This window comes from Sinohyriopsis cumingii, chromosome 12 (assembly GCF_028554795.1).
Source record: "Sinohyriopsis cumingii isolate HCF-2022 chromosome 12, ASM2855479v2, whole genome shotgun sequence".
Taxonomy (NCBI): Eukaryota; Metazoa; Mollusca; class Bivalvia; order Unionida; family Unionidae; genus Sinohyriopsis; species Sinohyriopsis cumingii.
Window position 1 is genome coordinate 3,083,858 of NC_142972.1, and position 25,510 is coordinate 3,109,367.

The 25,510-nt window shown below is 33.5% G+C and overlaps 1 protein-coding gene across 5 annotated transcripts in view; it reads left to right on the plus strand.

Moving 5' to 3' along the window:
* The window catches only part of LOC149785922 (uncharacterized), a 112,148-nt gene extending 88,552 nt beyond the window's left edge, over positions 1-23,596 (plus strand). For 3 of the 5 annotated variants that reach the window (XM_089976156.1, XM_089976158.1, XM_089976157.1), the window contains 8 exons: positions 147-309; positions 1,461-1,590; positions 7,703-7,759; positions 9,995-10,080; positions 14,758-14,835; positions 16,455-16,551; positions 18,201-18,264; positions 19,372-22,287. In XM_089976156.1, coding sequence (XP_089832282.1) covers positions 147-309; positions 1,461-1,590; positions 7,703-7,759; positions 9,995-10,080; positions 14,758-14,835; positions 16,455-16,551; positions 18,201-18,264; positions 19,372-19,454 — 758 coding nt within the window. In that variant the 3' untranslated portion in view covers positions 19,455-22,287. Of the gene's footprint in view, positions 1-146; positions 310-1,460; positions 1,591-7,702; positions 7,760-9,994; positions 10,081-14,757; positions 14,836-16,454; positions 16,552-18,200; positions 18,265-19,371; positions 22,288-23,288 lie in introns of those variants that run through there. The other 2 variants (XR_016424836.1, XR_016424837.1) reach the window with 2 other exon arrangements.
* The last annotated feature ends 1,914 nt before the right edge of the window (positions 23,597-25,510 follow it).

A 25,510-nucleotide genomic window follows, 5' to 3' on the forward strand; every position in this document is an offset into this window, starting at 1 on the left:
GTGCTTAACGTAAATCAGGATTAATGGAAATGGTCTTGTCTGAGTTAATGGATGAATGGACAGATACATGTGTGAACTAGCAAAGTTATATTTTCACCCACCCCATAACATGGAAAATGCATTCAGGATATGTTTTTTTATTTCAGGATATGGTCTTCTGAAGATTTTATCCATGTACAGCAATCTTCATTATCTTGTCTACAGCCTGCTGACAGGAAGACCAGTGGTTGTCATTGGAACCAAAAAATCAGAAAAACAGATCAAAGACATTACAGAAGCTTTGAGAGTCTTTGTACCTTATAGGTCAGGGTATGTAAACTTTTGACATGCCTTTTCCACATCTTTCAGTGTTCTGTTACATTTCTAATTAACTAGAAATTTTTTATATGACCATTAGTAAATTAGTTGTCCTAATATTCTGCTTAAATAAAAAGAATCCGTCCTTGATTTCCACCTGAAATAAAAATCCACCTTAAATCATGTACAAAATTTTCCAGGCAGATTTCAGATGGATTTCTTAAGTATTTTCTGCCTAACCGTAAACTGAAAGATGCTTATGCAAATTTCAAGCGGACTTTATGTGGATTTCTGGTGGAATTTTTGGCAAAATATGCAGATTAGCTGCCCTAAGATTCCACTTAAACAAACAAAATCTAAGATTTACACCTGAAATTAAATTCTACCTGAAAAAAAATCCTGCCTGAAATTTCCAACTGAAATAAAAATCCATCTGAGGTGTCCATCTAAAAAAAGGCTGCCTAAAATGTCTACATAAATATCTTCCAATATAAAATCTGCTTCAGATTTCTATTAAACTGCCTAAAGATGCTTAGACATTCATTGTTATCATAATCAAGCAAGAATTTGCCTTATTGATTATATTACTAGCTTGGGTATCACAAGAACAAATATGGAAGTGTCACTGGTATGCACAATAGAATGCCTGATTGGATGTTTGAAATATCTCAGGACTTGGAGTTAAATTTCACAGTAGTCACCTTGATGAGAATGAAAACTGAAATGTGATTCAAATGTACATTTTCATAATCATCACTCCCTCTGTGACTGTAATTACCATGCTTGGACATTAGATTTTGTGATGTATCTGTCAGTCCCTCCATCCATCCATCCAACTGTCCGTAACTGAGTCTTTTAAACCACTGTAAACATTAACCAAACTTATTATATTAATTGTTCATATGCTTACCTTGTGGAAGAGAGGTATAATGTTTTACCAACTCACCTGAGTTTCAAGGAAGTTTAAAGGTAAAATATACAAAAATGTCATTTCTAAATTTTTGGGGTATTTTTATTTAGTATTTATATTTTGCAGTCATTGCAGTAATACATATATGTTAATTCCCAAAATTGTAATATTATATTATACCAATTAATCTTAGAATTAGCAAGAGTAGCAAGTCATATTATGGAGCTGAATTTATTTCTAACTGACTTTTCAGTTGTGACGAAGTGTCCCTGTTCTGCCAAATAAAGCAGTTTAAGCTGTGTGATATATTGAGATTTTCCCTGGTGGGTGTTATCAGGGGTGAGAAGAAGCCACTAGACTACATTGTTCCACAGTTCATCAGGGTAAATATATCATAATTCTAGTAACAATTACTTTTTGCTCAAGTAACCATACTAAGATCAAAGCAACAGTCATGCCAACCCATTCCACGTTTCATCAAGGTAGCGTTGGGGCAGTATCTTCGGAACATTTGTGACAAATTCTTTTACAATCTATCTGGGCAATTTCGCCTATATCCTATTAACCATTATATCTGACTGTCACATAAGGATAAACTGATGTTTTTCCCATCAACAGTCACACCAATCTGTGCTATTCTTAATTAAGGTAAATTTAACATTGTCTTGCAACAGTCACACAAACCCGCATTCCTAGCAGAAATTGCACTAAACTGAATCACACTTACAAAGGGATTATCTCACTATTAGATGAGCAAAGATTTAACTAAATTGTATCACAAATTGCCTGTGTAACCATACTAGTATCCTAACAAATTATACCAAATTGACTGTTAAACCATACTAGTATCCTAAACAAATATACTAAATTGTCTGGGTAACCATACTAGTATCCAAACCAATTAAAATACATTAACTGAGTAGCCTTACTGGTATCCAAACTAATTGCACTAAATTGTCTGGGTAACCATAATTTTATCTAAACAAATTAAACTAAATTGTCTGGGTAACCATACTGGTATCCAAACCAGTTATGCTAGATTGTCATGGTAACCATACTAATATCCAGACACATTAAACTAAATTGTCTTGGTAACCATACTAATATCCAGACACATTAAACTAAATTGTCTGGGTAACCATACTAATATCCAAACAAGTTATACTAAATTGTCATGGTAACCATATCCCAACAAAATTATACTAAATTACATGACACTTAATATGCTGCAGCAGCAGATGTACTACAGACCCTAAAAATGGGTCATTTTACCAATTTTGCATTTCATCTAGCATTTCATCGTTTTTCATTCAGTCTCAAAAATGCATTCTGATTTTGCTTTCATTTTTTTTCTCACTGGGATTTCATCTTTGAGTCAAGATATTTCATCTTTGATAAAAGGAATTAACTATTGTATTAAAACTCTGCTTTGAATTAAATAAAAAAAAATAAAATTAAAAAGACAACTCTTGCAAACCTACCATTAAAATTTTGACCAATTTCTTGTCAGGAAATTTTTTGTAATAGTGCAAGCTGCATAATGTTCATGGGAGTGGAAACCTGCAAAGGAAGCCCTGAGCCAAGTAGCCATTTGCCACATTGCACTTTGAGATGCTTCTTTGAGAGCATTTTCATGTTTGCATCCAGTTTCTCAATTAATATTGTTGCATATTTGCCTTGCCTTGATGAAAAAGTCGTGGACTTCCACATTTGTCAGAATTTCTGTCCCGAGGGAACTTATGTGTTTCCAAATCCTTTTTACACATGTTAGATGGCCATCCTTTTTACACATGTTAGATGGGCATCCTTTTTACACGTTAGATGGGCATCCTTTTTACACACGTTAGATGGCCATCCTTTTTACACATGTTAGATGGCCATCCTTTTTACACATGTTAGATGGCCATCCTTTTCACACATGTTAGATGGCCATCCTTTTTACACATGCTAGATGGGCATCCTTTTTACACATGTTAGATGGGCGTCCTTTTTACACGTTAGATGGGCGTCCTTTTTACACATGTTAGATGGCCATCCTTTTTACACATGTTAGATGGCCATCCTTTTTACACACGTTAGATGGGCATCCTTTTTACACATGTTAGATGGGCATCCTTTTTACACATGTTAGATGGGCATCCCTTTTTACACATGTTAGATGGCCATCCTTTTTACACATGTTAGATGGGCATCCTTTTTACACATGTTAGATTGCCATCCATTTTACACATGTTAGATGGCCATCCTTTTTACACATGTTAGATGGGCATCCTTTTTACACGTGTTAGATGGGCATCCTTTTACACACGTTAGATGGGCATCCTTTTTACACATGTTAGATGGGCATCCTTTTTACACATGTTAGATGGGTATCCTTTTTACACACGTTAGATGGGCATCCTTTTTACACATGTTAGATGGGCATCCTTTTTACACATGTTAGATGGGCATCCTTTTTACACATGTTAGATGGGCATCCTTTTACACATGTTAGATGGGCATCCTTTTTACACATGTTAGATGGGCATCCTTTTACACATGTTAGATGGGCATCCTTTTTACACATGTTAGATGGGCATCCTTTTACACACGTTAGATGGGTATCCTTTTTACACATGTTAGATGGGCATCCTTTTTACACATGTTAGATGGGCATCCTTTTACACGTTAGATGGGCTAGCGTGGGTAAGTGGGAAAGCCTGCCAGTAGCTTCTCGTGGGTCGGTGGTTCTTCCCTGGGTTTTCCAGGGTTCTTCCTCCACCAGTTATACTGGCCACCATGTATAGCCTATCTTGTGCTGAAAAATGGCGTTAAACCCTAGAACAACAACAACACGTTAGATGGGCATCCTTTTTACACATGTTAGATGGCCATCCTTTTTACATATGTTAGATGGGCATCGTGGGGTGAAGTGGTCCAAGATATTACAGTAATTGCATGAAATAATATTTCTCCCAGCTGTCACATATGAGAAAATGTAATTTTTTCATATGCTGAGCTCTAGCAAAGAAAGCATGATGGTAGTCATAGAAAACACTTCCTCCAGATTTTCACAGCAGTGAAAATTATCTCTCTCTCTCTTGTACTTTAAAGTTATTTTCTTTGAATTGAGTATACCTCACTCATAATGGTTCAATATTTGGAGAATGCAGTGAGGAATTCTCCTCAAATCAGTGTCAAGATAGGTCCAGTCAGTGTTCTGAAACTGAACTTCTGGTCGATTTGATTGAATGGTTCTCACATGTCTAGTTTCAGCATTTGGAAGAAGTTACGATGCTAGATTCCCATTCTTATCAGTCAGAATTTGCTGTCTGATGTTGTGTGTTACAGTCTTGACATATGGTAATGACTGCAAGGAAACACTTTCCATTGCTACTAATGATGTGTGCTAAGTTATTTGGGCTGCAGAACCAATTCACATTATTGGCCGGAGTATCAGTTGTTTTCATCATAGAAGCAAATGACACTACCATGCTGTATCAGATGAATCAGCACTAATCAGCTGATCCGAGCCAGATGTCACATGACCACTATTGTCTGAATGACAAAATTCTCAGTAAACACACAGTTGCATTATGTGACTGCAGATGTGGGTCTATACAGCTTCTGTTGGATCCAACTTATAACTGAGTACATAAGGTACTGAAATGTTATCATTTAAAGGTGGACAGTAACCAGTCCACTGGACAAAATGTAAGTTGTGAACTTGTTCCTTTTTATCATAATTCTTTACTGAAATAAAAACAACAACTAAACATATATATTCACATTGTAAACTTTAATTCTTTTTGTGACATAGTAAACATAAACACAAGACACAGCCTCCTGCTGTATACAGTATGAACACACTTCAGAGTACTACTACAGAGTTTACAGCCTCCTGCTGTATACAGTATGAACACACTACAAAGTACTACTACAGAGTTTACAGCCTCCTGCTGTATACAGTATGAACACACTACAAAGTACTACTACAGAGTTTACAGCCTCCTGCTGTATACAGTATGAACACACTACAAAGTACTACTACAGAGTTTACAGCCTCCTGCTGTATACAGTATGAACACACTACAAAGTACTACTACAGAGTTTACAGCTTCCTGCTGTATACAGTATGAACACACTACAAAGTACTAATACAGAGTTTACAGCCTCCTGCTGTATACAGTATGAACACACTACAAAGTACTACTACAGAGTTTACAGCCTCCTGCTGTATACAGTATGAACACACTACAAAGTACTAATACAGAGTTTACAGCCTCCTGCTGTATACAGTATGAACACACTACAAAGTACTAATACAGAGTTTACAGCCTCCTGCTGTATACAGTATGAACACACTACAAAGTACTACTACAGAGTTTACAGCCTCCTGCTGTATACAGTATGAACACACTACAAAGTACTACTACAGAGTTTACAGCTTCCTGCTGTATACAGGATACACTGCAAAAAAAAACTAAGAAGCAAGACTTTGTATTGCTGACTAGTGTATTAAATTAATTCTCTCAAGCACATTTTAATAACCGATCCTGTTTTGACTTAGATATAGGTATACTGTAGTATCATCAGTTTTCGTGGGGGACCTATTTTCATGGTTTTCGTTGTTGCCCTGAACCACAAATTTCAATCCCCAATGAAAAATGAGCCACGTAGGATGATGCCCTGCCCACATTTTCGTACAGTGTTTCATTCCTTGAGATTAACACAGCTACTAGTATTTGATAAATCAAGGTCAATACTGTAATCTGGTAATTAAATATTAGCTTTTACATATATTTGTTTCATTTTTTGTTTTAACCTTTTGTAACAAGAATTATAAATCATTTTATATTTTTTCAATGCACACAGTATTTGATAGTTGTAATTTTACAGTCACTGCCTTAAATCAATATGTGAGGTAAGTAAGGATAGAGAGAAAATAGAGGAAAAGCATAAGGTATTCAAACAATAGTAATACTAAAAATGAAAGAAAAAATAATACAAAATAAAAATATATGAAATTTAAATTTAATACTTATTCATACCGATCCTTTATTTGAGTACAACTGTTGTTGAAACATTTAAATCCTTCTGAAAGCACATTCCATTTTATCCATGCATTTTTAATCCAAAAGAACAACAATCCTGTAAAATACTATAACTAAAACTTTAAACACTATTATTAATGAAACACTATGTAGATACACTAATTACAGCAGAGTATTAAAGCTCACACTTCACAGATTTTGGACAAAGCCACTGTATCAACATCATGACAGTCAAGTCACATGATACTCATAAATGCTTCTCAGGTAAATAATCCCCAATTTGCTGAATTAAAAAAGCACAGCTTTCTCAAAACCACTGTTAATTAGCTCCAATCTATCGCTCATTGTTGCGTGAGCTGCAATTATCCATTCAGCATGAATTGGCTTGATTAATGAGGTTGTAGGGTTTATTAATAATATGCACTGATTGTCACCAGTAACATCTTTTTCCATAATGGCGTCCATTACCTGTTTAGCATACCACTCATGGAAGTGTGACCTTGATTCTTTTTTAATAACCGATTGGCCTAGTGTTGTTGGCTGCGTTGGCTTCCTTTGATGTTGAGTACTAAATAAAAACATGGCGAAATTGATTAATCTTGACAGGTGTTTTATTTGTGCTCATAGAGATGGAAGTATTGTTTTAGTGTTGTTGGCTGCATCTGCTTTGACTGATGTTATTCACTTGGTTGAAAACACGGTGTAAGTATTGAACTTGCCAGGTCTTTGATTTGTTCTCACACAAGTGGTAGTATTGCTTTAAACATTAAAGTGACTGCCATTTTGTGTCAGCATAGTTTTATTCTATTGTATTCTTTATTTTGGGTATTTGTTGCAGTTAAACCATGAAATTAAATTGCTACTAATATGCAAACTTTGACAGGCAAAATCACAAATTTAAATACTCACAAAAATGCCTTTTTTTTTTACAAAACCACAAATTTATGTACCCACAAAAATGCCTTTTTTACAAAACCACAAAAATTGAGCCCAACAAAAATAAATGATACTACAGTATTTGTGCACTACTACTATGAGTAGTGTGCTCATGCTGCATATAGCAGGAGGTTGTTTAGTGTGTATTTGTTATATACAACAGAGGCTGTTTGTGTTGTGTGTTTAAGATATATACAGCAGAGGGCTGTGTGTGTAGTATATTTATGCTGTACACATCATATGGCTGTTGGTGTAGTGTATTTATATTTTATTTTAACTAGTGAGGTATATGGAAAATGACATACAGGTAGTGTTTAGAAAGATGCTATTTCTGCAGTTCAAGAAGGTAGAGGGGTATACTGAAGGGGCAGATGAACACACATCAAAGGCAGAGAGGTGAGCATCTTAGGGGTGTCAGGAGTCCCCCATGTATTTTCCTTCTTGCACTAACAGGTGTATATGCTCAACATGAAGATTAAAGCATAATTAAGATAATAGTCTTATGATTTTTTTATTTTTTTTTCAGAGATACATCACCTTATTTGATGTGGACAGATTGCTGATAGAATCACTTCCATACCAGGTTTGGCTTTTTGATCCTGACAAATTTGGATTAAAAAATTCAAATGTAGTTTTTCCAAATGTTTTTTTAAAACCAGGTATTTATTTTTATGCATAATGCTGAATTTTAATAAAAAACAGAACAATTGTGTAGTTTACTAACAATCTGTGATATATAAATAAAAACAAGGAATAGTAATCATTATATTCCATGCCACAGTTTTACAGAATTTATCAAAATTTAAGCTCAAATTGGGATTTTACATTATCTTTATTGGTATATACTTCTGACAATATTGGGATTTTACATTATCTTTATTGGTATATACTTCTGACAATATTGGGATTTTACATTATCTTTATTGGTATATACTTCTGACAATATTGGGATTTTACATTATCTTTATTGGTATATACTTCTGACAATATTGGGATTTTACATTATCTTTATTGGTATATACTTCTGACAATATTGGGATTTTACATTATCTTTATTGGTATATACTTCTGACAATATTGGGATTTTACATTATCTTTACTGGTATATACTTCTGACAATATTGGGATTTTACATTATCTTTATTGGTATATACTTCTGACAATATTGGGATTTTACATTATCTTTATTGGTATATACTTCTGACAATATTGGGATTTTACATTATCTTTATTGGTATATACTTCTGACAATATTGGAATTTTACATTATCTTTATTGGTATATACTTCTGACAATATTGGGATTTTACATTATCTTTATTGGTATATACTTCTGACAATATTGGGATTTTACATTATCTTTATTGGTATATACTTCTGACAATATTGGGATTTTACATTATCTTTATTGGTATATACTTCTGACAATATTGGGATTTTACATTATCTTTATTGGTATATACTTCTGACAATATTGGAATTTTACATTATCTTTATTGGTATATACTTCTGACAATATTGGGATTTTACATTATCTTTATTGGTATATACTTCTGACAATATTGGGATTTTACATTATCTTTATTGGTATATACTTCTGACAATATTGGGATTTTACATTATCTTTATTGGTATATACTTCTGACAATATTGGGATTTTACATTATCTTTATCGGTATATACTTCTGACAATATTGGGATTTTACATTATCTTTATTGGTATATACTTCTGACAATGTTGGGATTTTACATTATCTTTATTGGTATATACTTGTCACAGTTTGGGGATTTTCTTAAGAGCAGAAGGGAATGAAGAAGAAGAAAAATACAACTGTACAACCTGGGTTCCTTTATTCTTGAAAAATGACAAAATAAATTCTGTAGATGAGAGAAAATCCTCTTATTTTCCTGGAGATGCAAGAAGGCTAATTTCTTATATCAATCATTACTGTCTGCCATTTTATTCTGTGAAAACTCATAGTTCCAAACCAAGCAATAAAAATGGTACTAAAAATTTTAATTTGAGAAAGAAGGTATGGGATGTTTTGTGAAACTTGGATTTGTTCTATCCCATTTGAGATGATTATGCCCTTATGTTAATTTCTCACACATGCTTGCATTTTTGGCATCTTTTATGCTCAGAGAAAAAAATCGCCAGTTTGTAAATAAACTGTTTACTATTGAAATTAAACTGTGCTTGTTCCAAGATGTAAAATGAAGGAAGATGTGGAGTTTTTTTAAATAACTTGAGTTACACAAGGATAATATTTTAATCCAGTGCGGCTTCAAAAATAGGTTGTGTGATCATTATGTACCATATAAATCTTTTGACATAATTATGTACATCTAAGCACAATGTTTTATTGCAGTATGGGCTAAAGACCTCAAATACTTAGTCAAATAATACAGTATGACAATCTTGGATCCAAATGCTTGAGCTGTGATCTGTCAGCTTTCACCCAATCACCTATCTGTCCTTTCTATCCATCTATATACATCTGTCCATCTGTAATTGATTGTCAACAGTTTTGTTTGGCAGCCAGTTCATATATTATTTTCTAACAAATATTTATTTATTTTAATTGGAGAATTTCTTATGTATGCAACTCTGTAAATTATCCTTTACAAAATTTCAATTTAATTTTTTTATACTTCTTCAGTTCCATGTGTCATTAATTCTTTTACAACAGTTTTGGCTTCTGTATTTTATTCCTGTAGCATTGCAATTTTTTAAAGTTTTTAGCATGCTAAGCATGTTTCAACAGTATACCAATGCCACATATATTTCTTATAAAGCCCTGTATTTCCTTTTTTACCAGGGGGATTTTCTTAGTTTCCTCCCTGCCATATTCAGCAAGAAAAGTTCTTTCAAATCAGAGGAAGCTGTATTGACATTCATTCAAATGTAAGTTCATTGTACAGTCAACTGCCATTGAAAAAATCATCTTCTTGAGTGGCCAGATTTGTTACACCCAAATCAAAGAAAAACATAACCTCCATTAAGAAGACACCAGTTTTGAGAGACCACATTTTCCACATCCTAGAGATGGTTACTTAACACAGATAATGCTGCACGTGGCTTCTTTACAAGAATAGTGTAGCACATAGCTCTTCTGACCTTATTACTTGGAAAGCATATCAAGTTTGTTTCTGTTAATGTTTTTTTAAGTAGCAGTAATGTATGATTAGTAGTAAAATGTAATTTGTGGCATTAAAACTCATTTTAATTATATAATAAATGCCTACTATTATTACTAACTTCCCTCCTCCCTCCATGCTATTATCTTGTCAAGTCATGGTCAGAGTAGAAGAATGACAATATTCAGAATTGCAGAAGTGACTAAAACATTGGAATAGGACTGTTTATTTTTGTTCTAGACTGCTAATATTAATAATTGGAGGAGGGAATTTTTGTCTTTGATTGGGGACTAGCACCAGAAAAAGATGTAATGACTTAATAATAGCAGATAAGTATTATAGCTAAAATTACCAGTTGCCCCCCACCACCCCCATTATTAGAGTACATCTTCTGCAGCAGGAAAGTGGTATTGTAAAAGTGGTGACTTTTCTGAAGAAGGATGACCCAGATGTTAGTAATAATTACATACAGTATGAAGTAATAAAGGTATAATTATTTCGCAATATTCATGTCTTATTTAAAATATTGTGCCTGTAATGTAATTGATGTCAAACCTTCCATTAATGACTCCTAAAATCATTACAGTCATTCATTATTTTGTTGTTACAACTGTTTTACATTTGTCAGTCACTGGTTGGAAATTTGAACACAGTAGTCCTTAAGAATCCTTAAGCATGAAATTTATCCAATTTTGCCTGTCTCATGCTTTTGCACAGCATTTTTATTTCTTGTGTCCTTCTTGAGAATGTCTTGAGCTTTGGTGATGATGTCATGAAGCTCATTGTTATTTGTATAAATGTCGTATCCATTAATTCTGTCAATTGTGACCGTACAGTTTGCAGTGTGGTGCATTGTGTTCATCATCACAAGGTAATTCAGTATCACACATAATACTATGTGACCATGCAGTTTGCAGTGTGGTGCATTGTGTTCATCATCACAAGGTAATTCAGTATCACACATAATACTATGTAACCATGCAGTTTGCAGTGTGGTGCATTGTGTTCATCATCACAAGGTAATTCAGTATCACACATAATACTATGTAACCGTACAGTTTGCAGTGTGGTGCATTGTGTTCATCATCACAAGGTAATTCAGTATCACACATAATACTATGTGACCGTACAGTTTGCAGTGTGGTGCATTGTGTTCATCATCACAAGGTAATTCAGTATCACACATAATACTATGTGACCATGCAGTTTGCGATGTAATGCACAGTTGACTGGTTGTTCATCATTACAAACTCTATTACTACCACTGTCACAATCCTGTGTGATCAGACAGTTTGTAATGCTTTGGCTGCTTGTTCATATTACAAGCAGTGTCACTGCCAGTGTCACAATCCTGTGTGATCAGACAGTTTGTAATGCTTTGGCATTCATATTACAAGCAGTGTCACTGCCAATATCACAATCCTATGTGATCAGACAGATTGTAATGCTTTGGTTGCTCATTTATATCAAAAAATCATCACATTCCTAATGCAAGTACACCTCCCTCTTGATAACTCACACACAACGGGGTCCAAATACTTAGACCACACTATAAGCAAGAGCGCAAGTTATCAAGAGACCTGCATAACAATATGAAATGATACCATGAGTGAACTGGTCTGTTTCATGGCCAAATACTAAAATCAATTTGGGAATAATTATCAGTAAAGAGCTTTTTCTAACAAAGTTATTTTTTTTAAATGTAAAAATGACCTTTATTTTCAAGATGTCCAGCCAATGAGAGATCATTAAAACAACCTTTACGAGTATGCAAAAACATTGTGTATTAGATCACTGCTTAATGTTGTTGTTGTTGAGTAGCCTGGTTCCCTGATCCTTATGCTCCCTACTTTTCAGTCTACTCTTGTGGAATGCAACTCAAAGAGCACAGTAAGCAGGGAACCAGGCTAGTTATTGATTCAAATTCACAATCAACCAAGATTCCTTTTATTTAAGAAGAAAAAAAACAGGACATTTAGTTCACGAAACAGCCATTATCATTGAATGTCAATTTTTTGTAATGTTCCTTAATAAAATATTGATGCTTTGATTTCATTGAAAGTAATAGTGAAACTTCTCATCCATTTGGAAATCTGCAAGTGCCAATTCAGGAATTATACATTAACACAAACTCTGAAACTAGCTTTTCATTAATAAAATGTATATCTGAAACAAAGTTACATCATCAAGTATTCATTTTGATTTGTTGTCTTGCTATCCTTGATCAGATTTGCGAATGAGCATGCTAACTTAAGTAGTTTAATTATATTACACTCTCCCCCAAAAATGTAACTGTGTTTGATTGATTGCTTGAAATAAATTGATCTGACACTTGACTTGGGCCGCTAGCTTTTTCACAGGTTGAATTTACATGCCTTTTAACTTTTCTATTAGTCCACCCACTTTATTTGACACAAAGGACATAATTAATGTGGTAATTGACATATTTCATGTTTGAATACAACAGTGCACAATGTATTTATGATCATTACACTTAAACCTAACTCAGAGATATATAATTTTACATGCATTTCACTTCATTAAAAAAAAAAAACATATTGGTATTTATTCATTAAAGTGCTGCCTCATGTAGTTGTTGGTGATGCTGAGGAGAGGATATTTGTTATTTTTTCAGGCTTGAAATTTCTGTAACCACTCATTACTTATGGCTAAGTCGTAATATCCCATGTAACCACCCCTTATTTGCAGTAAAGTCAGCATATCCCATGTAACCACCCCTTATTTGCAGTAATGTCATCATATCCCAAGCAGCCACTCATTGTGGTAAAGTCAGCATATCCCATGTAACCACCCCTTATTTGCAGTAAAGTCATCATACCCCATGTAACCACCTGCTGTTTGCAGTTAAGATATCATATCTCATTTCAACTCAGAAAGGGTTGCTTTTTTCTCCAATCATTCAGATAGTAATTGGAATGTTCACATCATGCATGGTGAAATCCATTCAGAAACCTTGTCATTCAAATCAGGGTACAAACATGCGGTTATAACTATCTTGTTTGATCCATTCCATTTGCACACTGCTGCAAACTGTTCTATATTAATCTTTAACAGTGATGTTTTAGTATATCCAAGATCATTTTTTTTGGCAAGTTGTCATTTTATTGGTGAATTGAAAGGTCAGCTGACTGAGCTCAGGCTCTGACACTTTGAGCATACAGTCTGTGATACCTATCAAAGGATATGCCACAACTGAACAGGTGTCAGTTGTGTGGAATTATCACAGGGAGTTCAACCAAGCTTCCTCTGTTAACGTAACATAGGACTCTACATGGTGCTGAGCTGGTATTAGATTCATGTCTCAATTAAAGGGTTGTCAACAGGGAAAATAAAATGGCTGCTGCCTTTACAAGGTAAGGGTTTATTTGCCCAAATGCACTTGGGAATTAGATCTGACTTACGATAAAAGTATAGATAAATAAAATCAGAACATTTAATGCCTCGAACACAAAATACAAAATATAATGCAAATATAGGTTGTTCAGACTTATATAAAAATGGAAGCAATAAACTTGTGGTAATAGTAAGCACTCAAGATGAACAACATTGATGGAAACTTCACTTTGCACTGAGTAATGTATCTGGTGCATGACATTTAAAAATATTTGATTTAAATTGACAGTACTTTGTTCACGCTGCAAACACATGAGTTCCTAATATTATGCCTAGATTTATCATGCTTATAAGATGTCCCCTATTCTGTGTGAATCAAATTTTAAATATAAAGCAAACTTCTAAGCTAGTATATATGGTTGCTGGTTCAGATTTTGGCCTGACCAGCCTAAGTTAACTTTCATATATATATATATCTTTTCAAGTTACTTAACACTCATTTCCTCGACATGATTTCTTCATATTAGTCTATATATTGTCACTTATTTTGTATGTGCTTATTTTGACAAGGAGATTCATGGTTATGAATAAACACCACTGTAACTTCTGTCAAAGCTGTTTTATTAATTTTTAGATTCAGCATGGTGTATTCAACATTTGGACCTTTCAGGTTTTTACATTGCTGATTTCCCACCTGATACACATGTAAGGACTAAAAATAAAAAAAATAAGAAAAAATTTCCTCGATAAATATTACAGGTTTTTTTAAATTGAATTTCACAGGTAATATCCTGCAATCAAGGCCAGTTAAAGTTATTGACTGATGCTGATCCAGAATCAGTTACAGCTGTAATGGGAAAAGATCAGTTTAGAACAAAACTTCGTCAGATACTTTTTCACCAATTTTGAGGTACCTTTACAATAAAAAAACCCATTTGATATCGGTCATCTGTCTGATATAGCTGCCATTACTGTTTCTTCAGTACACCAGTATTACATACTTGTATGATTTTGTTTCTTCTCCAGATAAGTTTTGATAATTGGTAGTACTTGTTGGTACTAATTCAGTTTTACCATGTCTGTTTTGCAGGAAGCTGATTCACATATCTTCTAGAGCTTTCCTGTTCTTCCACTGTTTCTTTCACCAGGAACAAAAGCAGTGGAGCAGGTAATTTGTTGACAGACAGATGCATATTGTGCGTTTTATTTGTTATACTTGATGTAAGACAAATGTCCGTTCTTTATTTATATACTTTTAGACCATACTAGGTATATATTTAATTGTCGTGTTTACTTCATGGCTTGAAAACTCCTTTCTCTGGCAGCCAGGGACAAGTTGAAATTTGTTTTTAACAGGTAAATGTTGTATCATTTGCCTAGATTTATAAATACTATGTGTGTGTTTTAGGGCATACATCCGTAAAATAAAATTGTTTTCTAGCTGTGGCTCTTATCGACTTCTCAATGTCACCAAGTGTGCCAACATTGCAGTTCTTCGTGTAATCTTGAAATCCCTAATGTAGTCAAGAATGTCCCCATTGCAGTTCTTATGCAGTCTTGTAATCCTCAATGCAGTCAAGCATGTCCATGTTGCAGTTCTTATGCAGTCTTGTACTCCTCAATGCAGTCAAGCATGTCCACATTGCAATTCCTCATGTAATCTTGCAGTTCACACTGTATTGAATTGTGACCACAGTTTGTTTCAAAATGCTGGCTTTAAAACATTACAGCAGACTTATGCAAATTTTATATTACTATGAAGTCCTCAACTGTTGAACTGCATAAAAGATTTACATATATTTATATACTGAAATAGAAATCTCTCATCAAGTCTTTCTTGATTCATAAAAAGGGTTGTTCATTATTTTGAAGTTTCTGGGCAAGACTGTTCCTTGGAGCACTTGTATGAGTTACACAGTAAATATATGTCCATTTCTACGATACTGGCCATCATATTTATACATGTATAACATGCATGACAGTTAACTGTGTAGACCCTGCAATAGCATAATGCACTGGCAGGTCAGGGTATTAAATGGCAACTTGAAATCATATACCATGGAATAATGCACTGGCAGGTCACAGTCTTAAATGGCAACTTGCAATCATATACCATGGAATAATGCACTGGCAGGTCAGGGTATTAAATGGCAACTTGAAATCATATGCCATGAAATAATGCACTGGCAGGTCAGGGTATTAAATGGCAACTTGAAATCATATGCCATGAAATAATGCACTGGCAGGTCACGGTCTTAACGGGTATCTTGAAATCATATGCCATGGAATAATGCACTGGCAGGTCATGGTCTTAACGGGATGCCATGGAATAATGCACTGGTAGGTCAGGGATTTAACTGGTAATTTGAACTATGCCATATCATAATGCAATGGCAGGTCTGGGTTTTAACTGTTAACTTGAAATCATATACCATGGAATAATGCACTGGCAGTCGTGGTTTTAAAAATGTTAATTTTAAATCACTTACCATAGCATAATGCACTGGCAGGTCATCGTTTTAAAATGTTAATTTTAAATCACTTACCATAGCATAATGCACTGGCAGGTCAGGGTCTTAACTGTTTACTTCAAATCATATACATTAGAATAATGTACTGGCAGGTCATGTTAATTGTTTACTTGAAATCATGGATGGAATGATAACATTGAGTCTGATCTTGCTATATATAATTCACTGGCAGATAAGGGTCTATACTGTTTGAAGATGGTTGTGCAAGTCATTAAGCATTTAAAGAAGCTTTGATAGACTTGTTTTATTGTTTCAGTGGGAATTATCTGCAGAGAAGTGAGAAAGTCAAAGATGCCTGTACCACTTACCTGAATAAGCAGAATATTTTTCATTCTGATATCCTGATAGTTAAGGTAAACAACAGTTTATCCTAAAGAAGAAGGCCACCAGTATCACGTGACCAGATTGGAAAACTTTGTTATGTTAGAATGGTATAATACTTCTCATGATGCAGCCTTTATATAGGGTTATATCACTGTGTGCAAATGGTGTCAGGGAAACTGAGTTAAATGCTGAGGTTAATACAAATTACTGTAGCATGAAATATATTTCACAGTGATTTAATCCAGGCTGATGGATGTAATTCACAGTGACTTAATTCTGACTGATGAATGTAATTCACAGTGACTTAATTCTGACTGATGGATGTAATTCACAGTGACTTAATTCTGACTGATGAATGTAATTCACAGTGACTTAATTCTGACTGATGGATGTAATTCACAGTGACTTAATTCTGACTGATGAATGTAATTCACAGTGACTTAATTCTGACTGATGGATGTAATTCACAGTGACTTAATTCTGACTGATGGATGTAATTAAAAGTGACTTAATTCTGACTGATGGATGTAATTAAAAGTGACTTAATTCTGACTGATGAATGTAATTCACAGTGACTTAATTCTGACTGATGAATGTAATTCACAGTGACTTAATTCTGACTGATGGATGTAATTCACAGTGACTTAATTCTGACTGATGAATGTAATTCACAGTGACTTAATTCTGAATGATGAATGTAATTCACAGTGACTTAATTCTGACTGATGGATGTAATTCACAGTGACTTAATTCTGACTGATGGATGTAATTCACAGTGACTTAATTCTGACTGATGGATGTAATTAAAAGTGACTTAATTCTGACTGATGGATGTAATTAAGTGACTTAATCCTGACTGATGGATGTAATTCAGTGACTTAATCCTGACTGATGGATGTAATTCACAGTGACTTAATCCTGAAGATGGATGTAGTATTCATCATGATGAATCTATATACCAAGCTACATAACTGTACAAGCAATACAGTGTATATTTTATTATTCAACCCGACCTTTTACATTGTAACCAAGTTACTTGACTAGCCTAGTGGATTTATTAGCAGAGAGATTATTTGCCAATCATACTCAGTTTTCAAAATTACCTCCTGCCTGATGATCCCAAACCCACAATTTTCAGTGCAGACCTCATTTTCAAATGATTTTGCATTTTGTTTGGTTAGATACTCATGGAAAGTCGAACACATTTTGAACATTATTTTCAAACACCGATTGTAAATTCTTGGACTTGAATGCAGTAAGATGTCAATTGTAGGTTTCAACCAGTTTTGTGTTTCTTTAATTCTGAAAGTCATTATAAATATATTTAGACCTTGTAGCTTTGTTTCGGAGTGACCACTGCATGTATACTATGATGTACTGTTACCACATCATGCCTATTCAGGAACCACTAATGTCATGCAAACAAACTGATACAGAGACTCTCTTTTTTTTCTGCATCAAAAACATTTGATTTCATGCAGTTATGAAATTTTCCATTGTTCAAGGGAGATCTTGGATTATTCCGATGGATGTCCTTTTGGATATATTTTCTAAGTAGTATATCTACCTGCCAGTAATCAGCGCTACCATTTTGTCCAAAGGGCGAAACAATTTTTCCTGCTTAGTTCCAAAAGTTCATCACAGTTTAATAACATATTCCTTATTTTGCTGGTTTCAGTTCTTGTCACAAGTGATTCACATGCAGCTGTTAGAACAGGACCTTAGAAATGAACAACATCAAGGTACAAAACTTGTATGTATATATGGGAGGGGAAAAGTTTAGTCTGTACTGGTTAATGGTGAGTTTTAAGTGGCATTGGCAGGTGGGGGCAGTCGCTTTAGAGCCACAGTTCTGTCAGATACAGATAGGGTATCGTAACCTGGTTAATATGCATGATATCACCTGCCACCAAGCTGTTGTAACTTGTGTACTGATTTTAATTCATGGGGTAGAACTTTTGCGGATTTTGGGCATGCTATAAACCAAGAATTTAGAAACACAGCAAATCTAATTCATCTCTGAAGACAATAGGATCCATTTCCTTGTCCACAAATTTAAGTATTGACAAAACTTTTTGCAAAACCATACAAATTGATATCTATAAGAAATAATGTGCCCACATTATTCCTATAAATAGTAGATGTAGACTTATTTTGTATTATGAGCAGCTATGTTTATCACTTTGTGGTGAGCTTCATATTTGATATAGAGTGCTTTCATGAACTTACGAGTTTTGCAATTTCTATATTGTGCTAACCTTGCCATGCAAATCGTGTAAATTATTATAAGTATGTATGAAAGATTGTATTACAGAACCTGAATGTATAATGAACTGCAAATTGGTTTTGGTAAAGTCACTGATTGTATAAATGAACTGCAAATTGGAATTTTAATGCCCAGATTTTAGATTACGTCATAATCTTTGATAATGTCAAGATATTAAATTTGAAGTCATGATATTTTATAAAACGTATGAAATGGATTTATCGACTATTTTAGTGATAATATCATTTGATAATAAGGTACATGGACATCAGATAATCTATAGAATTTTACATTTATATTGATTCTTAATGTTTTAGAACAGATTCCTGATAATTATTTAGTTTATAATTTTCAGTGTTGTATTTAAAATCATCCTTGAGTTGCCGCATTGTAAAATCAATATTTTCAGATGCACACAAAATTGTATTATGTTTTACAAGCCTCAAAAAGGTATGCCTATACTGTATTTTGTTTCTCATAAATCTTAAATAGGATTAAATAACTAACTGTACTTGTAAATTTACACAAAATAACACAAGTTTAAAATGTTTTACATAATAACGTTATTTTTTATTACTTTTAGGAAAACCAAGCTTTCCTTTGATGGTGCCATACCAGTCCAACCAAGTGTTCAGAGTGATCGTCCAGAAGGAATCATTGGCTTGATATTTAACCATGAAATGACTGCCAACATATCTGTAAAATAAGGAAGGATCAAAAGCATAACAATCCTTAGCTTTCTTTTTAAGAGATATGGTATGGTCAAGAGAAGATCTTTTTCATTTAAATTAAAACATTCTTGAGTTCTGATGTCAAAATATGATATAAATTTGGGAAATAATGAATAAAGTTTGTGTACCTTTTTATATTTTTTTGATTTGTTTACTTTTATGATGGTATGAAGCATTTTTTAAAACATTTTTTGACATTACTATACATTTTCCCCCATTTTATCAAACATTTTTGGGGACGTGTTTGCCTTATTCCATGAAAGAGATATGGGTAAAAGTGGCACATCATACTAAAATTATTATCGTGTTCAAGGTTTGAATCTTATGCAGAATGATATCAATTGAAAGGAAGAGTAATCAGATGTATTTTTATATTGTACCGAGACTTCTCTAGACTCGTGTATCATTAACCTGGTGACTAAGCAATTCCAGATCTATTTGTTCAACATTAATTTTTCCATAAATTTAATTTTCAAAAACTTTGCAGTGCAGAATCTTTTGGACTTCAAAATATATTTTGTTGTAAGAAGACATTTGTCATATCCAAGTATTTTACTAATGATTACAATGTATTACCCATGGATTTTTTTTTCTTGTTAGAAAATTATCATTATGGTTGTATCACCAATCATAATACACTCATGATCCAGAAATTGTTGCATATTGTTATGTGTCTTTTTAAATATGACTTTGCAGTAGATTTCCAGAATGCATGAAACAAACTTTGTGTAAATTATAATAGGATATGTATTGTCTTTACATATTTAAATGTTTTTCAGTTAATTGTTAGTTTCAGATGCTCTAGAAACTGTTTAATAGCTTCATATGTAGATAATTTCCACTTGCAAAAGAATATTGATTTTAGACGTAATAATTATAAACTTTGCTTATTGTTTTGCACTTTATTTTTTTATAATGAACATATTCTATTTGTCCTGAGTCTGTTATGAAATTTTTTAATTTCTTTAATGTCAAACATTTATCTTCTCATCCATTTTATTCTCTTTGTCTCTGTTTTATTGATAATTTTGGAATCAAAATTATTCATTGAAAATATGACATTGTATACACATGCCATAGAGTGGAGTATATTTTATTTTGATGGTGTGTGTCTGTCTGTCTGTACCAAAGTGATTTAGGTACAATAACTTCATTTATCCAGCATCTACAGTTACCAGACCTTGTGGATAGCTTTTACTTCGGTTAAGGAAAGAACCTTTAGTTTTTTATTGCAAGTTTTAAAAGGTCAAGTTCACTGTGAATGAAAGTAGGAAAAACGTTTCTGCACACTAAGTCAAGTTCTCCACAATCTACATTTACCAATCTTTGTACATAGCTTGCATTTTGGGGTAATTAAGAAACATATCAGTTTTGAGTCAAAGGTCAAGGTGACTATGATTGAAAGAAGAAACATTATTTCCACACAACAGTTTCAGTTCTATACAACAGACCTGGTCCAACTTTGTGGATGGCATGCGCTGGAGTAAGGAAGAAGCCTGTTGATTTCAGGGTCAAAGTTCAAGGTTACTCAGACTGAAAGAAGAATGATGCTTTTTGTGTAAATATTGTAGTTATGTACATTGAGGACTATTTCAAGCGAGCAAAGCATATAGTGTGATATTCAGGGTACTCGTGTTAGGAAAAAATTTGCTACTGTTTGTGATATAAAGATACAGAATGCTATTCCGGTCTCAAAATTGTATCATATTTATATGTTTTATCATAAATAATTTGTACATGTACCTTATTTGCATTTATTACATTGTCTTGAAACAGTCTCTTGTCGAAAATACATGGCTGTTTTGGACAAGATCAATCAACACTCATTTAATTAATTGTACTAATTATTTTAACTCATCACTGTGTTGTGAGTAACTTTTAGATAATTATTTCTTGCCGAATGATGATATTTTATGTTCCTTATTTGTTTAAGGTATATTTTAGTCAAATACTGCCCCCCAGAATGTGTTCCACTAAGTTTGTAATTGTGCCATTGTTCCCAGCATTCCATGTTACTGAGTGTGAGGTTATAGCGTTCCCATTTCTGACACCTGAATCAGAGAACCTTGGTTGCTCCCCTTTAGTTTTTGTAAACATACTAGGTTCCCCAAGAGTACAGAGAGTATAAATAGGGCCTATTCATTCCAGATGTCAGACAGGCAGCATTTACGTACAGAGTTGTCTGTCTCCTTTCGAATTAAACATTCATATGTAAATTCCAAACTTTGGAATTAAAGTTTTTACTCATTTGAAAAGTTAACAACCATGACTAATTGTATTCAGGTAAACCATCTCTGAAATTTTTATTTTATTAGAATGCCAAATTTTGGATTTGCCCAGATTTTGATTTATCCAAATTTTGGACATGCCCAGATTTTGAATTATCCTAATTTCAGGTTTGACTAATTTACAATATGCCGAGCTTTTGATGTATTCAGAACTTGGATTTGCCCAGATTTACATTTGAAGTTTTATTTTATAGGACTAAATAAGGCATTACAAGTCTCCACCAATACAATTATAACATTGTGTTATCAAACAGATCATTCATTTTATAAAATTTTGTTTAAATAATATTTATGATAAAACTGTTGTTTATTAAAGTACATATGAAATTGTGATGTATTATGAAACCCTGTTGTTTATGAGGCTTTACAGTAAATGGATTGAATTGAATTGAAATCCATATTGTGGTATGTAAGTGTAATTGTGATAATATGAATATCAGGAAAATAAGAGAGAATATAATTTAAAAAAATATAACATAATTTGTTCTGTATTTATTTATGTCATAAATGGCACACATTTCTTCTTTCTTCTCTGTAATCTTTTTTGTCTTTCTAAACTTTATTGTACAGAAATAAGAGCACCAACACTCCCAGCATATTTCTATGCTTATTTCACCTTAAGCCAGTACCAGGCTAACCTAGAATATGTTATGACTGAAACAGTCCTAACAATATTCTACGTTCACTCTGTATATGACTGAAACAGTCCTATCAATATACTGCATTCACTCTGTATATGACTGCAACAGTCCTATCAATATACTACATTCAGTCTGTATATGACTGAAACAGTCCTATCAATATACTGCATTCAGTCTGTATATGACTGAAACAGTCCTAACAATATACTGCATTCAGTCTGTATATGACTGAAACAGTCCTATCAATATACTGCATTCACTGTATATGACTGCAACAGTCCTATCAATATACTGCATTCAGTCTGTATATGACTGCAACAGTCCTATCAATATACTGCATTCAGTCTGAATATGACTGAAACAGTCCTATCAATATACTGCATTCAGTCTGTATATGACTGAAACAGTCCTATCAATATACTGCATTCAGTCTGTATATGACTGAAACAGTCCTAACAATATACTGCATTCACTGTATATGACTGCAACAGTCCTATCAATATACTGCATTCACTGTATATGACTGCAACAGTCCTATCAATATACTGCATTCAGTCTGTATATGACTGAAACAGTCCTATCAATATACTGCATTCAGTCTGTATATGACTGAAACAGTCCTAACAATATACTGCATTCACTGTATATGACTGAAACAGTCCTAACAATGTACTACATTCAATCTGTATATGACTGAAACAATCCTATCAATATACTGCATTCACTCTGTATAAGATTTAAACATTCCTAACAATATACTGCATTCACTCTGTCTTGATTCTGTTGTTTATTTTCAATTTGTATCGGTCAGAAATAACACATCCTTTCTTTTTGCAATAGGTACACGTAGGAAGAGATAAGGATTTCTGATCAATCTTATCAGAAACCTGATTTCTAAAAGTTGTGCAGATTGAGATGAGACTGAAATAGTTGGTTACCAATAGACTGCTGAATTGAAATGTACCAACAAAGGAAACTTTTTGAGCTAAGGAATTATTGTCAGCTGTACGAGCAGAGTTTTGAAAAGTTTCGATTTTGTAAGTCTTTATGTCACTAAGCAATTCTTAAACTCTTCAACTAATATGAGTTGTCATAGGTTTTCGTAATCTTGACCAACATTCTTGGCTAATAAATGCTTATAAAAAATGCTCCTTTTCTCTTGAATGTTCGACACGAGTGTGTTCAGTTCCTTTTTTTATAGTTCCTAGACTTTTGTCTATAAGCCTCAGGTACCAACTGACAACTCTTCAAGTTGCATTCCTTAACCATATTATAATTAGCATTTGGTTGGACTGAGAGGGATGTGTAGATGTCACGAGCTTTGCCAAAACGTGCACTTCGTAATGACAGAGTCCAATGCTCTCTTGGCCATTTCAGATTTTCAGCAATTGTTTTCAAAAAGAGGATTTTTTAAAATCTACTTCGTATTTCCTAAAAGGAGGTATTAATCTAATATTTTTAGTAACATCAAAACACGAATTTGTCTGTAAAATGGGGGAAAATTTTCCACTTGCCAACTTTAATTATTTTAATCTAAATTGTAATTTCTTCCTTTTTTCTCTGCGTTTCTCTTTCTTCCTTTCATATCGCAGTTGCATTTTTCAGTCATATCTGCAGTGTGACATTGATGTATAGCACTGGGTCATCAGGCCCCATACAACATGTCCCACCTAGTCACATTAACCTGATACAAGGCCTACCTGTCCTAACACTAACCACCTAATGCTAAGCGCAAAGCGAGGCCGTTGCTAGTGTCAGTTTTATAAGCCTTTGGTATGACTTGTCTGGAATTCGAACCCGCGACCTACCCCATCTGAGGCGGATGCTCTAACCACTAGGCTATTGGAGCGGTCAGGAGGCTTACTAATCAATTAAAAATCACTTTTATCCAAAACATTCTTTACAGTCAAATATTGGACCAAATTGTTTCTGGCAAGCTGGAACAATTTATCCTTTTTCAAGGAGTCTAACCTTTTTTATGTATTATTTAAAATTAAGTTCCACACTTTAGATGGCATTGTAAAAGCTTGTTGGCTTCACTAAAGGTTTCTGAAAGTCTTAGAAAGTATTAAAACAAAGTTAATTTAAATTTCAAAACGAAGTTTTCTAAAATATGATAGAGAAATTCGTATCTCTCCAGAGGTGCCCCCAATTATCTATTATGACTCTATGCTCTTAATATAAGTAATAATAGAAAACATTTAGAAGCAACACGCTTTATAAAATTGTACAAATAATTTTTTTCCTTCTGATACGAAGTGAAAATGTGAACCAAACTGATTATACTGCGAGTTAAATCCCAAATAATCACATAATTACAGGTACAATTAATAGTGAGTAAAGTTCTGAACAAACTTTAATAGAAATCCAAATTAGATCTAACACTGGAAGTGTTGATGTGTTTGTGGTGTCCATATATTGTTTGTTGGATCACAATAATACAAATCTACACTATATCTTTATTTTAAATTTCACTATAAATTCAAGTCTCTATTTCAACGAATGTTAATTTTGAAGAGCACTTTGTATTTCCAGTGAATACATTATTTGAATACATATATGCCAGCCAAAATGAAATACTGGGCACAGTAATAATACAACTGATTATGCTAGGATTGTACAGTACGAATACATAATGTTTAAAACAAACAACAAGATTATATATTCCTGTACTTGACCTCAAGTCACAATTAACATTTCAAAAAGAAAACCATTATTAAATGGAAAATTTACAATTACAACAGTCTCGTGTTAAATTGTTTTCGCCTTGCTTTGTCGTAACTTTTCAAATTTTAAAGTTATTTCGTCTCCTAGTTAATGTACCTTTGAACCAGTTTCTGTTCTTGCATATTACTTCATAAGCTTGCTTTTACATTGAATTTGCCCTGCAGAATCGTATATAGTCCAGAAAGTCTTTGGTTACAGTGTGGAATAAGTTATTGGCGTAAATTTGTTGTTTGGATTGTGTTCGAAGAATTCATATCATATTATTGTCTAATTGTCCTCTGATCAACTTCTTCACTTGTCATTTGGTTAAATGTAAGAGATATTGTTTGATGGAC